This window comes from Acanthochromis polyacanthus, chromosome 9 (assembly GCF_021347895.1).
Source record: "Acanthochromis polyacanthus isolate Apoly-LR-REF ecotype Palm Island chromosome 9, KAUST_Apoly_ChrSc, whole genome shotgun sequence".
NCBI lineage: Eukaryota > Metazoa > Chordata > Actinopteri > Pomacentridae > Acanthochromis > Acanthochromis polyacanthus.
The window spans coordinates 38,720,840-38,737,527 of NC_067121.1; the positions used below are offsets into that span (position 1 = coordinate 38,720,840).

General features: G+C 37.9%; 1 protein-coding gene across 1 annotated transcript in view; it reads left to right on the forward strand.

Annotated features, from left to right (window-relative positions):
* ak5 (adenylate kinase 5) overlaps positions 1-16,688 on the forward strand; it is a 113,963-nt gene continuing 97,275 nt past the window's right edge. The window contains 5 exon segments of the mRNA XM_051952919.1: positions 1-314; positions 3,228-3,363; positions 3,366-3,413; positions 11,048-11,215; positions 16,013-16,185. Of these exon segments, the coding sequence (XP_051808879.1) occupies positions 255-314; positions 3,228-3,363; positions 3,366-3,413; positions 11,048-11,215; positions 16,013-16,185 (585 nt within the window). The 5' untranslated portion in view covers positions 1-254.

The window sequence follows — 16,688 nt, forward strand, 5'->3', positions numbered from 1 at the left end:
CACGCACACACACAGCGTAGAGACACACGGCGCTGGAAGCAGAGCGCTGTAGGAGGGGAGAGCATCGCATCGTGGTGGCATCGCCTGCAGGAATCCGCTCAAGTCCACACCGGAGGAAAAATGCGCTGAAAGGGGGAAGAAGCTCGGCGGATAACCAAAGATCAGCTCACAGCGCTGACACATCTGAAGACCAGAAGAAGAAGGAAACAAAAATAAAACCGCTCTGGACAAGTTGTGATTTGAAAAAAGAGGAGATGAACACCAACGATGCCAAGGAGTACCTGGCACGGCGGGAGATCCCTCAGCTGTTCGAGGTGAGGCGCGCTTCATGTGCAGATGTGAAAGCATCTGCATTTATTTACACCGAGATTCATATCGGAGGGGTTTTACGTGCACGGTGCGTGAGAGAGCCGCGGTGGAGATCCGTTTCTCTTTCTGCCGTTTGACGGAGGAGACAGAAGCTCAGAAGAACCTCAGTGTCAGGAGCTGCTTCCTGAAAATGAGCTTTTAGAGCAGCGCTGAATCCAAATAAGACCAAACAGAGCCTAATCCCACCTCTCCATGGTCTAATCTGTGGAGTACAGGATGAAATCAGGTGATGAAAAAGAGTTTTAATGCACTTGTGTTGTCCTGTAGGACAAAACTGACCCGTTTTAAAGTTTGAAAATGTGGGGGAAAAGAAACGTTTTCACAGTGAAACTTCTGATGTCCACATTTTCAACATTTTTGGGAAATCCTTGAACATTTTTTGATGGAAAAAAGAAACGTTAAAAATGTTTTTTTTTTGTTTTTTTTTTAAAAAGCTTTTAATGTGAATGTTCTTAAAGAAAATGGAAGTTTTACTGACATATATATTTAATCACTTTAGATATTTTTAGGATTTTTCTGGGAGGTTTTTAATCATTTTTGAAATTATTTACAAGATTTTTTTGCCAAATTTGGGGGATTTTTTTAAATAAAATTTTTAAGGAAAACTTTTAAGGAATTATTGGAATTTTCTTCCTGAAGGTTTTTCAAATTTTCAGAAGTTTGGGGAATTTTAAAAATGTGGAAAATAAAATGTATTTTCACAGTGAAACTTGTGATGTCCACATTTCATCCACATCAACACTTTGTCACATTTTGATGGAAAAGAAAAGAAATGTAATAAAAATGTTTCTTAAGAACTTTCACATAAAAATCAACCAAAATCCAGCAAATTTTGCTGGATTTTGGTTGATTTTTTGTGAACGTTCTTAAGAGTGTATTAGACATTTTACTGATATAAACGGAATCACTTCAGATTTTTTTAAAAATATTTTTCCCCATTTTTGAAAATACAAGAATTTTCTTGCCAAATTTGGGGAATTTTTTTTAAAACAAAACTTTTACGGGAAACATTTAAGGAATTGTTGGAATTTTCTTCTTGAAATGTTTTGCAAATTTTCAGAAATTTGTGGAATTTTTTTGCTGATTTTTTTTGGGGATTATTTCCAGACAAGGAAACCATATTTTTTGGTGTCCGTAAATGAAGACAACAGGAGGGTTAAACTGAAGCGTGTTGGTGATAAACTGGCTGCAGACGCAGAAACTCAGAGAAAATAAACTGTGAAGGAAGATTCTGCAGGAATGTAAATATGGAATCCACAGATGATCAGAGAGGGTAAATAAAAGCCACAAAATGCAAATAATAAAACATCATCAGCCCCTTTCTGCACACAGATCAGATCTTCCAGGAGTTTAATCAGCAGATGTGATATTTGTTTTCCTGAGGGGAGCGTAAACTGACTCATCTTCTTAATTAGACTCAGAGCGTCTCAGCTAATGCATGCAAGCAATCACTGTTTATTTACAGTCGCTTCAAATTGCAGCGAAGTGGCACATCGTCAGAGCTGCACTTCTGATTTATCACCGCTCGTACGCGAGTGTGTTCAGTCTGAGAGGATGAGGACGCTCAACAAAGACGGGGTTTTACGACGTGTTTCAGGCTGCAGGCGGTGGGAGACGTTGGAGGGGAGGGTGGAGGTGAAGGAGGAAGTCCAACAGGAAGGTGCTGTTTTGAAAAATTCCAGACAAATGTCACAGAAACACACAGTGGAGCAGCTTGTTTCTGCTCGGTATTGGCAGCTGTTTTAACCCTCCTGTTGTCCTCATTTACAGGCACAAAAAATATTGTTTCCTTGTCTGAAAAAAAAATCCAAAAATTCAGCAAAAAATTCCCAGATTTCTGAAAATTTGCAAAAACTTCAGGAAGAAAATTCCAATAATTCCTGAAAAGTTTACCTTAAAAATTTTATTTTAAAAAATCCCCCAAATTTGGCAAGAAAATTCTGGAAGTACTTAAAAAATGAGTTAAAATCTCTCAAAAAAAATCCTAAAAATGTGTAAAATCATTACAAATATATGAGTAAAACCTCTAATATTTTCTTTAAGAACATTCACAAAAAAAATCAACCAAAATCCAGCGAATTTCGCTGGATTTTGGTTGATTTTTTGTGAATGTTCTTAAAGAAACATTTTTCATATATTTCATTTTTTTCCCACCAAAATGTGACCAAATGTTGAAAATGTGGACATCAGAAATTTCACAGTGGAAATAAATATATATTTTTCCCCCACATTTTCAAACTTTAAATGTGCAAAACCTTAAGTAGAAAAATTTCAAAAATTCCTTGAAAAATGAGCAAAAATTTTCAAATTTTTTTATAGTGTTTATAATCTATAAAGTTTTTTTTATAAATCCCCAAATTTGACAAGAAATAAAAAAAATGGAACAATTGTAAATATTTTCAAAAAATCAATAAAAATCTTCCAAAAAAAAATCCTAAAAATATCTAAAGTGATAACACATATATGTCAGTAAAACCTCTAATATTTTCTTTAAGAACATTCACATAAAAATCAACCAAAGTCCAGCAATATTTGGTTGATTTTTATGTGAATGTTCTTAAGAAACATTTTTAACATTTCTTTTTTCCCGCCAAAAAATGTTCAAAGATTTCCCAAAATGTTGAAAATGTGGACATCAGAAGTTTCACTGTGAAAATATATTTTTTCCCACGTTTTCAAACTTTAAAACGGGTCAGTTCTGACCTGCAGGACGACACGAGGGTTCAGTCTTCTGTGCTTCATGAGCTGCTCTCCTGGTGGAGCTCCAGTCCAGGTCCTCACTTCACTAAGGCTGCTGCTCATCACAACAACAACACGCAGCAAACATCTCCTCATCTCCTCCTGACTGTTCCCCACAGAGCCTGCTGACGGGTCTGATGTACTACCGGCCCGATGACCCCATCGACTACCTGGAGGGCTGCCTGAAGAAAGCCAGGGAGCTGGGCGGGCCGGACAAGGTGCGGTGGGACACCTTCGTAGGCCAGGAGAAGAAGCCCCTCCCCCCCTGAACGGAGGCCAGTCCCGCCGGTCCCTCTTCAGGAACGGTGAGGATGCAGCAGAACACATCACAGCTCTGATGATTAGGCAAGGCAAGTTCATTTTATCAGGGTGGGACACGAGATTTTATGTTGGACGGCCGTTTTTATTTACTTAATGTGCTCTGCAGGATTACCATTGTCTGGAAAACACACGTTAATACATGACAATCGGCTGAAGTTCTGCTTGTGATGGTGTTGGTGATCCGCTCCTGGAGATGATTTATGTCTGGCATCTTCACCTGATACACCACGGCCTTCAAGTTCCCCCACAGATAGCGTCAAACACATCTTCTGGGGTATCTGAAACATAAAAAAACTAGAAAAGCGCTCAGAGAGGCAAAGGCTGCTCAGTTGATGTAAAAAATGACCTTCTGCTGAGCACAGGCGTCTGACATGCGTGTGCATGTTATGTGTAAATCACGTGTAAATTACTCTTATAAAGGTCTGTTGATCAGTTCATCACTTTTGTCAAGCCTTTGTTTTGCTAGTGTTAAAATAACTGTTCCCTCCATGCTTTTATTTTGAAGGCGTATTTTTAGTGGTACAGGCTTTTATTTTGTCACCATTCCAGCGGAAGTGTTTATCTAAGAAGCGGTTTCTTGACATGACGAAGACAAAAAGTCCTAATATTCAGGTAAAGATGACAGGAAACGGTTCCATCTGTTGCTGTCGAGCAAAGGATGTGTTTAAACTTAGAAGCAGCTGGAATGGAGGGAAGCTCTGACGGTGTTTCCTGAAGAAAGCAGTGAAGGACAGAAAGGTGAATTTGTGTTCAAAATAAGGCTGAAGGCTGAACGTAAATAAAGGCTTTGTGAAACATCAGGAGCTTCACCGTTGTCTGGCTGGGGTTTGCTTCATACGTGACCTAAACATGTAGCAGGACTCAGAAACAGCCCACAGTTTAATCATTGGTTCCTGGTATGATTTCCAAACTCATAAGTCACCATCATTTTGTAGCAGGATCACAGTGATGGTCAGCAGGAAACTGACACAGTGTTCACTTGTTGTCATGGTTACAGAGCCGGCAGCTGTGTCTGGAAATGGGAAATCTTTAACAAATCCGTGGATCCAGACTATAAGCAGCATCACTGTGAAAATTTAATGAGCTGGTCCTCGTGTCATTTCTGACTTCCTCTGAAAATTTCAACCAAATCTGTTATTCTGTCATTGAGTAATGTTTCACACGGACTGACAAACAGATTCACAGACAAACGTACGCTGATCGTTACATAACTCGTCCGTTCCTTGGCGGTGTAATAATAAATTATACATTTTGCTCTGTATGGAAGCCGACCCTGTAGAACCCTTCATGTCCAACACAATTCAAAGGACTTTACAGAAACATGACAGCGATAGAGTGAGGTGCAGGTAAACGATACCGTGCAGATTTCAGGCATAGGCGCACGAGAAAAGAAACATTTTTAACCCTCCTGTTGTCTTCATTTAAAGGCACCAAAAAATATTGTTTCCTTGTCTGAGAAAAGTCCAAAACTTCTGCAAAAAAATTCCCCAAATTTATGAAAATTTGCAAAACCTTCAGGAAGAAAATTCCAATAATTCCTGAAACGTTTCCCTGAAAAGTTTTTTTTAAATCCCACAAATTTGGCAAGAAAATTCTTGTAAATGTTTTCAAAAAATGAGTAAAAATCTTCCAAAAAAAACCCTAAAGTGATTCCATATATATCAGTAAAACTTCTGATATTTTATTTGGGAACATTCGCATAAAAATCAATTTCACTGGATTTTGGTTGATTTTTTTGTGACTATTCCTAAAAAAACTTTTTTTATACGTTTCTTTTTTTCCACCAAAATGTGACAAATGTTGAAAATGTGGACATCAGAAGTTTCACTGGTTTTTTTTCCACTTTTTCAAACTTTAAAACGGGTCAGTTTTGACCCGCAGGACACAACGAGGGTTAACCTGGATTTAAAAGCGTCTGCATTCGATGAAAGTTTCATCTCCACTGTCAGTTTGTTCCACTTGTTTGCAGCAGAACATCTAAAAGCTGCTTCTCCATGTTTAGTCCGGACTCTGACCTGGACCAGCTGAGTCCTTTGATCTCAGAGCCCTGCTGGGTTTGAATCTGAACACATCACAGATGCATTCTGGGTCTCAACCATTGTGGGAATCGAGGGGTTCATTGATTTTTTGGATCGATAAAAGGCTAAAGCCAAAGTATCTGCTTCCTGCACCTTAACTGTCTCCTGCTTGATGAATGTAGACCACAAACATGCGGGCTCTGACACTTTATCGAGTTCTCAATCCCGTCTAATTCCACCGAGTTCGGCTCATTTTATTTCTGGCTCGTGTTCTTGGTGCAAAGAGAACGCTGCCAGCATCAATATTTTTGGCACTCGGCCTGTTTATACGACAGCTGACAGCAGCTCTCCTCCTCAGTGTGCAGCGTTTGAACAGGAGGAGGAAGCTGCTGTTTGTTCAAACTGTAGAGAAGACCGTCTGAGAGCGCTGAGATTCTTTCCTCCTCTGAAGCTCAGACAGCCTGTCCCACAAACACGTGTTGTTTTGTGTCTCATTTTTGTAATATTTTGTCTTGTTTTTGTTGTGTTTTGTCTTATTTTTGTTGTTTGTCCCACATTTTTGTTGTTTTGTTTCTTGCTTTTGTCATTTTTTGGTCTCGTTTTTGTTCATTTTTTGTCATTTTTGTCACTTTTTGGCAAAGTTTTTGTCTCTCCGTTTTGTTTTGTTTGTTGTCATTTGTCTTATTTTTTCATTTTGTCTCATTTATGTAATATTTTGTCTCGTTTTTGTTGTTTTATGTCATTTGTCCAATTTTTTGTCGTTTTGTCTCTTTTATTGTTTTGTTTTGTGTTGTTTCTCTCTGTTTTAGTCATTTTGTTTCTGGCTTTTGTCGTTTTGTGTCTCATTTTATAATATTTTGTCTTGGTTTTGTTTTTTGACTGACTTTTGTCATTTGTCTCACATTTTTGTTGTTTTGTTTCTTGCTTTTGTCATTTTTTGGTCTCATTTTTGTTCATTTTTTGTCATTTTTGTAACTTTTGGCAAAGTTTTCGTCTCTCCATTTTGTTTCGTTTGTTGTCATTTGTCTAATTTTGTCATTATGTGTCTAATTTTTGTAATATTTTATCTCATTTTTGTTGTTTTTGTCTTTTTCTGTCATTTTGTTTCTCGCTTTTTTCATTTTGTGTCTAATTTTTGTAATATTGTGTCTCATTTTTGTTGCTTTTTTGTCTTTTTTTGTCTGACTTTTGTCATTTTGTTTCTCGCTTTTTTCATTTTGTGTCTAATTTTTGTAATATTTTGTCTCGTTTTTGTTGTTTTTTTGTCTTTTTTGTCTGACTTTTGTCATTTTGTTTCTCGCTTTTTTCTTTTTTGTCTCATTTTTGTAATATTTTATTTCTCTTTTGTTATTCGTCCATTTTTTGTCATTTTGTCACTTATTATTTTGTTTCGTGTTGTCTCTTTTTAGTCATTTTGTTTCTGGCTTTTGTCATTTTGTGTCTCATTTTTGTAATATTTTGTCTTGGTTTTGGTTTTTATTTTGTCTAACTTTTGTCGTTTTTCTCACATTTTTGTTGTTTTGTTTCTTGCTTTTGTCATTTTTTGCCTCGTTTTTGTCCATTTTTTGTTGCTTTTGTAGCTTTTTTGTCAAAGTTTTTGTCATTTATCTATTTTTTTTCATTTTGTGTCTCATTTTTTGCTGTTTCATGTCTCATTTTTTGTAATACTTTGTCTCGTTTTCGTTGCTCTTTGTCTGACTTGACCGATTCCCACAAACACACCGCGGCTGAAAAACAGATTTTCAAGGCAAAAACCTGCAGCTCGGCCTCCAGTATTCTGATCAGAGCGTCGCCTTCACTGAGCCGTTCGACCGTGAACACGTCTGGTTAATTATTCACCCGAGCAGAGACACCGAAGGCCTCAGCATTCATCAGTTATTGATTCCACCGACAGTCACGAGGATGCAAACTTTACTTAGAATTTGCAAAACAAAGTTGAGCAACACTCTCCTCTTTGTTGGATTCAGCGTTCACACAGCGGCCGACCACTGGAAGATAAAGATCAGCGTGTGACCGTGAAGCTGCACGGACGAGCAGAGATCGTATGGAGGATGAGTTAACCCTTTAAACTCCAGCTGTTTCTGGGTTTTTACTCACTGTGGGCTCATTTTTCAAAACCTACAATCACAGCTAAAAGTAGAAATTACTCAGAAACGTCCTTTATGTGCAGCAGAACGGACTAAATCAATCAAAGTTTACTTCTATGGTCCTTTACAGCAGAACACAGAACCACCGAAGAGATTTAAAAAACTCCACAGAAGACATTAACTGCAGATTGTAAATTAGTAAAACTATAAATTTAAAATCATTTCTAGACCATGACAAGTTGTTTGGATCAGAAAGTAAAATGCTGGATTTTTCATTATGCTTTTGTCATTTTGTGTCTCATTTTTGTAATATTTTGCTTTGTTTTTGTTGTTTATTGTCTGACTTTTGTCATATTTTTGTCGCTTTGTTTCTCGCTTTCGTCATTTTTTGTCTCGTTTTTGTTGTTTTGTGTCGTTTGTCGATTTTTTTTTGTCATTTTGATTCTCGCTTTTGCCATTTCGTGTCTCATTTTTGTAATATTTTGTCTTGTTTGTGCTATTTTTTTCGTTTTTGTCTGACATTTGGCTTTTGTCTCGTGTGTTTGTCATTTTGCGTTTCCTTTTTGTATCGCTTGTGTTTTTTTGTTTTACTTTTGTCATTTTGTGTCTCATTTTTATATTGTTTTGTTCTTGTTTTTTGTCTGACATTTGTCATTTGTTTCATGTTTTTGTCATTTTCTCTCGCTTTTGTCTTTTTTGTCTTGTTTTTGTTGTCTTTTTGTCTCTATTTTGTTTTGTTTTGTTGTTTGTCTCTTTTTTTGTCATTTTGTTTCCCACTGTCTTTTTGTTTGTTTTTGTTGTTTTGTGTTGTTTTTGTTGTTTTCTCTCGCTTTTGTCATTTTTGTCTCATTTTTTTGTTGTTTTTGTCTATTTTTTGTCTCTTATTCGTTTTGTTTCGTGTCGTTTTTGTCGTTTTCTCTCGCTTTTGTCTTTTTTGTCTCGTTTCTGTTGTGTTGTGTCTTTTTTGTCTATTTTTTGTTTCTTTTTTGTTTTGTTTTGTGCCATTTGTCTAATTTTTTGTCATTTTGTTTCTCGCTTTTTGTCATTTTTTTGTCTCTTTCTAAAGAAATTTCAGGTTGTTCAGGATGTTTTGTAAAAAGATAATTCCTTAAATGAGAACATTTTTGCACTAAAATCAAGGAACCATTTGGAGTTGTGGTTAGGTTATTGTGCTGTGATTTTACTGGTCACTTCAGATCAAATTGAGCTGAATGTGGAACCTGAACTAAGATGAGTTTAACTCCTCAGCATCCACAAGCAGAAATCTAAAATGCAGCCCAACCAAAGCTCGGGTCTGAGGAGGTAGAAGAAGCAACAAGTCCTCCAATTCATACGACCGCATTGGTCGTTTGCACCGTGCACAGGCTCAGAAGAAGGGCAGGAAAGCTGGAAATCCAGTCATTCTCTGTCTCTAAGTCGCTACAGCTCTGCTAAATGCTGTCATTTTTCCTTTTCTTTGAAACTCAGCGCTGGGTTTTGAGGTTGGGAGGGTTAAGAAGCTTTTAGGACGGATTCCTGCTTTCACAGCTGCAGACTTTTCTTCTCCTTTTGTAATCTTCTGCTGTGAGAATCCGTCCTGATTTCTGCTCCTACCGAAAGCTGAGAGCTCAAATCCGCCGTGTTTTTAAAAAACACACAAAAGACGTCCTGTTCTCGATTTGATTAACGTCAGCGGAGGCAAAAATACGTCTGGAGACTGCATTCGTAGTGATTTGTAATCTTCTGTGTGTTTTGTTGAATCGTTTTCATCTTAAAAAGAGTCGTCTGTGTGTTTTTGCTGCCTCAGAGAGAAAACATGGAGTACAGAGATAATGCCAACCATACATGTGAATTTTAGCAGCTTTCATTTCCCGTGGAGTGGCTCAGAGTGAGGATTTCTATCTTTGGTGTCTGTCATTGTGGGTAAAGCTGCAGAATCGATGCTTTCAGAGACGGCAGCAGAATCACCAAAACGAGTGAAGCTGCTCAGAATTCAGCGCTCCGACGGCTTCACCTCCAATTTGCTGTTTTATTGTTGAAACAGACGTGACTTTTTGTTGTTTTTTACGTGCTGAAACGGGAGCTGCAGTGGGAGTTGATGTGACAGCGACCCGTGAAGAGGTCGACAGCAAAATCTGAAAACAGGAATGATTTCACCCAGTGATGAGCTTCAGCTTCAGGAGAAATTATGCTGTTATGTTGTAGCCATACAGTGGAAAAAACAACGAAATCTAGACTTTTAAATCATCAATATCGCTCTCATTTTAAAATTATATTAATTTTAGTCATTTAAATGTAAAATGATCAACCTGTATCTGTCTATGAAACCGTCAACCAAAAGTGATTTGAATTGACAATCTTTACTTATTGTAGCAAATATTGCTTTTTGGCAAAAGTGTGATTAATCGTGATTAATTAACCCTCATGTCGTTCTGCTGGTCAAAATGGACCCTTTTAAAGTTCGAAAAAATGGGGAAGAAAGTATAATTTCACAGTGAAACCTTTGATGTCCACATTTTGAACATTTTTGGGAAATCCTTGAACATTTTTTGGTGAAATAAGAAAATGTCAAAAATGTTTCTTAAGAACATTCACAAAAAAAATCAACCAAAATTCGCTGGATTTTGGTTGATTTTTATGTGCATGTTCTTAAAGAAAATACTAGAAGTTTTACTGATATGTATGTAAACACTTTAGATATTTTTAGGGTTTTTGGAAGATTTTTACTCATTTTTAAAAATATTTTTATTAATTTTATTGCCAAATTTGGGTGATTTTTTTAAAATAAAACTTTTAAGGAATTATTGGAATTTTCTTCCTGAAGGTTTTTGCAAATTTTCAAAAGTTTGGGGAATTTTTTTGTTGAATTTTTTTTATTTTTTTCAGACAAGGAAACAATATTTTTTGGTGTCCAGAAATGAGGACAACAGGAGGGTCAATTACAAAGCATGTGATTAATTAGATTAATTATTTTAATCACGTCCCACCACTAAGAAAAAACACATTTCTGAGGTAGGGTGTAACAAAACACAAACTATGCAATGAATACGCTTTTAAAAACAGATACATATTGAGTTTATTAAAAAGTAACTTATATTTTCTCTTATCCATCCATTCTCTATATACCACTTTATCCTCATTAGGGTCATGGGGGGTGCTGGAGTCTATCCCAGCTGACTCGGGTGAAGGCAGGGGACACCCTGGACAGGTCACCAGTCTGTCACAGGGCTACATATACAGACACACAATCACACTCACATTCACACCTACGGACAATTTAGAGTAACCAATTAACCTCAGCATATTTTTGGACTGTGGGAGGAAGCCGGAGTACCTGGAGAAAACCCACGCATGCACAGGGAGAACATGCAAACTCCATGCAGAAAGATCTCACCCCGGGATTTGAACCGGGGATCTTCTTGCTCGTCACACATTCGTTTGGATTTTTAACCGTCTCACGGTCCCTGCTCATTAGTCTGTAAAAATGCCGCCCTGTTCTGCTCGGTTCTGACTTTGTGTGTTTTTGTGCGACAGTTTTGCCCGACAGCCCCAACTTCCCCTACAGACGCTACGACCGCCTGCCTCCCATCAGCCAGTTCTCCATCGAGAGCGACTCGGACCTGTCGGAGACGGCGGAGCTCATCGAGGAGTACGAGGTGTTCGACCCGTCCAGGCCGAGACCCAAAGTCATCCTCGTCATCGGTAACGGACCGACGCAACACACACAAACCAATAAACACACACAAACCAATAAACACACACAAGCAAGCACACTCAGCAGCCGCTTCATGAGCCGGCTCCATAACTGCAGGACTTTTAGCATCATAGTCGACGTTTTAGTGGACTAAAACCAACATGGCCGCCTGTAACCAAACACCACATGGCATTTTAGAGAAAGATTCTTCTCAATATTATTTGGACAACTGGGTAAAAGTGGAAGCTATTTATAAAGATATTGCAGTAAGCCTAGTTTTTGAGTGATTTAGGACAAATTTCATGTCATTCTGGTCTAAATTTCTGTAATTTTGGACAATTTTCTTGTCATTTTAAACAAGTTTTATGCCAATTTGGATCATTTCTCATCATGTTGGATCATTTTTGAGTCATTTAGGACAAATTTAATGTCATTCTGGACTAATTTTCTGTAATTAAGGATCATTTTCAAGTTATTCTGGACCGGTCAGAATATAATTACAGGACTTTTTGTGTTGTAGTTGACATTTTAGTGATACCCAGTCATTTTTTTATTAATAAGTGATTGTTTCCATAATAAATAGTTATGGAATTTGTAAAGACATGATCATAATGAACATAAACAACATTAGTTTTTTACTTTTAACAGAAATGCATACAGATATATCCCATGGACTTCAAAAGTCCCTCAGTTACAGATTAACCCTACGTGTCTAGGAGCTGCATGTGATTGTCTGATTAGATGTGAGCATTAACCAGCAAAACCTCAAAGGCAGCATTGCTGTTCTTTCATCTGTTTTCCTGCTGACTTCTTGTTAGATAACCAGCAGCAGAGATGCTTCCTGTGCAGCACTGATGTCAGCTGTTTCCAAACATGTTAGAGACTCCACAATAGTCCTAAGGTCATATTTGCTTTGCTGGAGGTCTAAAAATGCACGGTCTGGATGGGAATCTACCAGTTGGGTGTGTGTTCGTGTGTTTTTCCTGGTAGGTTGCTGTCAGCGGGTAGATCTTGTTGCATGTCGCTCACTGTGCTCGACGGTCACGCTCTCCTAATCTCATTTCCTTGATGGACCTCCATTAACCCGTCAGATATATTCATTAATCTTACAGTTTAACTCTCCCGTTGTCTCATTCATGGTCATCAAAAAATATCGTTTCCTTGTCTGGACAAAAATCCAAAAATTCAGCAAAAAAATTCCCCAAATTTCTGACAACTTGCAAAACTTTCATGAAGAAAATTCCAATAATTACTTAAAAGTTTTATTTTTAAAAATCCCCAAAATTTGGCAAGAAAGTTCTTGTAAATATGTTCAAAAAATGAGGAAAAATCCTCCAAAAAATCCTAAAAATATCTAAAGTGATTGCATATATATCAGTAAAACTTCTGATCTTTTCTTTAAGAACATTCACAAACACAGCATTGATTTTTTTTGTGAATATTCTTAAAGATATATATATTTCTTTTTTTCCACCAAAATGTGATAAAATGTTGAAAATGTGGACGTCAGAAGTTTCACTGTGAAAATATATAATTTTTCCACATTTTCAAACTTTAAATTTCCAAAACCTTAAGTAGAAAAATTCCACAAATTCCTTGAAAAATGAGTAAAAATCTTCCAAAAAAATCCTAAAAATATCTGAAGTGATTACATGTATTTATCAGTAAAGCTTCTAATATTTTCTTAAAGAACATTCACAAAAAAAATCAACCAAAATCCAGCGAATTTCAATGGATTTTGGTTGATTTTTTTGTGTGAATGTTCTTAAACAAACATCTTAAATATTTCTTTTTTTCCACCAAAACATGTTAAAAAAAATCCCCAAAATGTTGAAAATGTGTTTTTGTCATTTTGTGTCTCACTTTGTCATCTTCTGTCTCCTTTTTTGTCATTTTGTGTCTTGTTTTTGTGTTTTTGTGTCTCGTTTTTTATTGTTTTGTGTCTCGTTTTTGTCATTTTCTGCCTTGGTTTTGTCGTTTCACACAATTGCCTTTGCCCTGTTCCACCTTTAGTGGTACCAGGCGTTAAAATGAACAAGAAATTGAAAAAAACACGGGTGATCTTATCCTAAGACGTGTCCGTTTGGTATCGTGAATAACGACTGAATGCTATTTGGGTGTTCCAGTTGGACTTGTCCTGGGACATTTGTGCTTTTGTTGCTGTGACATTCAAACTACCTGCCAGGGAAATAATGTGTTCTCTTCATTTCCATCGTATACCTGCATGGAAAAAAAGTCAAACCACAGCTTTGAACCAAGTTAAGCAGGAAATGAATGTGTGAATATTTTATAGGAGACATTTTTGGGACATGCACTCGCTTTGCTCTCTGACCTGAGAACAGGGCTCAAAAATTTGGAGAATGTATTGAATTTAAACTTTGCTGAACAGACAATGTGATTTGATTTGTGATATATATTAAAGTTTAAAAGGTGATGGAGCATTATCACATGAAAAAGCATCTGAAATGAGGCAGTCAAAGCACGGCATTCATGCCTGAACCACATCGTACACGCTGATCAACGTAAACAATCCCTGAATCTCATCAAATTATTCCCTTTAACTACAGCATCATTGAAGAGTCACACTTTGTATTTTCTAAATCGCAGCATTTGCATCTCACTGATTGCATTTTGATTTGAAATTGATCCACTTTCAGGCCGACATGATATGAGGCTGTAAATAGAGGGAAACTGATATCATAGCTCTGTTTCAAAGGTCCACTCCAGCCAAATACTGGTCAGGAGGAAGTCTGGAGAAGCTACAGACCAGACTGTCTGCCCCTACAGTAAAACATGGGGGTGGATCAGTGACCATCTGAGGTAGTTTCAGAGTGACAGTGACAGTCTTGAAAACACAGATTTTTAGGGTTTCAAAGCTAATTAAAGGAGCTAATCGTGTCAGCTCGCCGTGTGCGGCTTTCAGTATCGTAATTTTTCTTCAGAATTGGTTTCTCCTGAATCCAACCACATCATATATTATCCATCGCAGACGTTCTTCAACCTCGTGCCCACTCTTCTTCTCATCCTCAGAAAAAGGTGACACTGGTGATGGAATAAATTATGAACGCAATGCAGCTTGATCTCTGACTAATTTCATCTCACTCTGTCTGGCTTTCAACCAGGAGCAAATTGGGAACAGTTGACATTTCTATGGTAACGGTGGCAAATCTGAAATCACGCAACGAAGCCACAGTCGTCCCACAGAAAAGCTGCATTCAGGTTTTCAGGTGGATTTTACAGGCTCATTTTAGAACTGAGAGCTGGTATTTAAAGTCAGTCTAGAAATGTGAACATGTGAGACTGATTATGTTCATTTTGTCCTTTTCTCATATTTGATTAGTAATTCTTTTTATTCGACAGTAAGGGTGATTTTTTACTTTCTGACATGCTTTGACTACATCTGCAGTGTTGATCAGAGCATCACCTGGCGTGTGATGACGTGTTGATGATATGTGATAGCCTGAAGTGACATGTGATGACATGTTGATGACGTGTGATGACGTTTTGATGACCTGACGTGTGATGACATGTTGATGACGTGTGATGACGTTTTGATGACCTGACGTGTGATGACATGTTGATTACGTGATAACCTCTGATGACGTGTTGATGACATATGATGAGGTGCTGTTGACATGTGATGACATGTTGATGACGTTTTGATGACCTGTGATGACATGTGATAACCTGTGATGACATGTTGATGGTGTGTGATGACGTGTTGAAGGTGGTTGATGATGCGTGATGGCATGTGATCATGTGTGATTACATGTTGCTGACCTGTGATGACGTGATGACATGTTCATGACCTGTGATTACATGATGACATGTTGATGACCTGTGATGACGTGATGACATGTTGATGGCATGTGATGACTTGTGATAACCTGTGATGACATGTTGATAACGTGTTGATGGCACATGACGCATAATGATGTAATCATATGTTGATCATGTTGAACCTGTGATGACCTGTGATGACATGTTGATGACCTATGATGACTTGCGATAACCTGTGATGATATGTTGATGACCTGTGATGACGTGAGGACATGTTGATGGCATGTGATGACTTGTGATAACCTGTGATGGCATGTTGATGACGTGATAACATGTTGATGGCATGTGATGACTTGTGATAACCTGTGATGACATGTTGATAACGTGTTGATGGCATTTGACGCATAATGACGTGATCATGTGTTGATCATGTTGAACCTGTGATGACATGTGATGACATGTGATGACATGTTGATGATGTGTGATGATATATTCCATGAAGCAGGACGAGGAGCTACACCTTCTAACGCCTGGACTCCATCCTCCTGAGACCGTAGGACGATAGGGGGCGTGGCCAGACCTGACAGATTTTGAATGATCTGTCAGATCGTTCACCTGATAAAAACGACACGTCATCAACACGTCATCACAAGCTATCACACGTAGAAAGCCCTTCCTATTTCTCCAATATATGTTGTCTGCTTTTGCTGAACTCTGAGCATTTTGTGCGTAAAACTGTGTCACGCAAACGTGCTAAAATGCGTCAACATCCTTCCAATCCTCTGCACATCCCTCTCCCGTTGAAAAACAGACCATCTGTTAGCAAACGTAGGAGGTTCTCACATATCTGTTCGTCTCATCACCCACCTGTAAAACACGCAGTCACGAAGACAGATACACAACCCTGACACAAACACCCCACCGTGCACACACACACACACACACACACACACACCCACCATGTTTCACACTTGCACTAAACAAAATTCCCTCCCAAACATCACCCCTCTCCCTCTGCTGTCCAGGTGGCCCCGGCAGCGGCAAAGGAACGCAGAGCCTGAAGATCGCCGAGCGCTACGGCTTCCAGTACGTGTCGGTGGGTGAGCTGCTGAGGAAGAAGATGATCCACAACGCCACCAGCAACAGGAAGTGGAGCCTGATCGCCAAAATCATCACCAACGGAGAGCTGGCGCCACAGGTAGCCGAGCAAACACGCTGCAAAAACTCAAAATCTTACCAAGTCTATTTGTCTTATATTTACAGTAGTCTAAATGTATCATCCCACTTGATTTAAGATAAATTCACTGAACAAGTGACATTTCAGCAGATGGAAGGACTTTTTTTGAAGAGAACGCATCTTAAATATCTTGTTAAGTCAAACAATCTTGAAATGATCTTGCTTTGAGTTGAATTTTACAAGAAAAATAAAAAATAAGTTTAACCCTCGTGTCGTCCTGTGGTTCAAACTGACCCATTTTAAAGTTTGAAAATGTGGGAAAAAAAATATATTTTCACAGTGAAACTTCTGATGTCCACATTTTCAACGTTTTTGGGAAATCTTTGATCATTTTTTGGTGGAGAAAAGAAATGTTAAAAATGTTTCTTAAGAACATTCACAAAAACATCAACCAAAATCCATTAAAATTTCACTGGATTTTGGTTGATTTTTATGTGAATGTTCTTAAATAAAATACTAGAAGT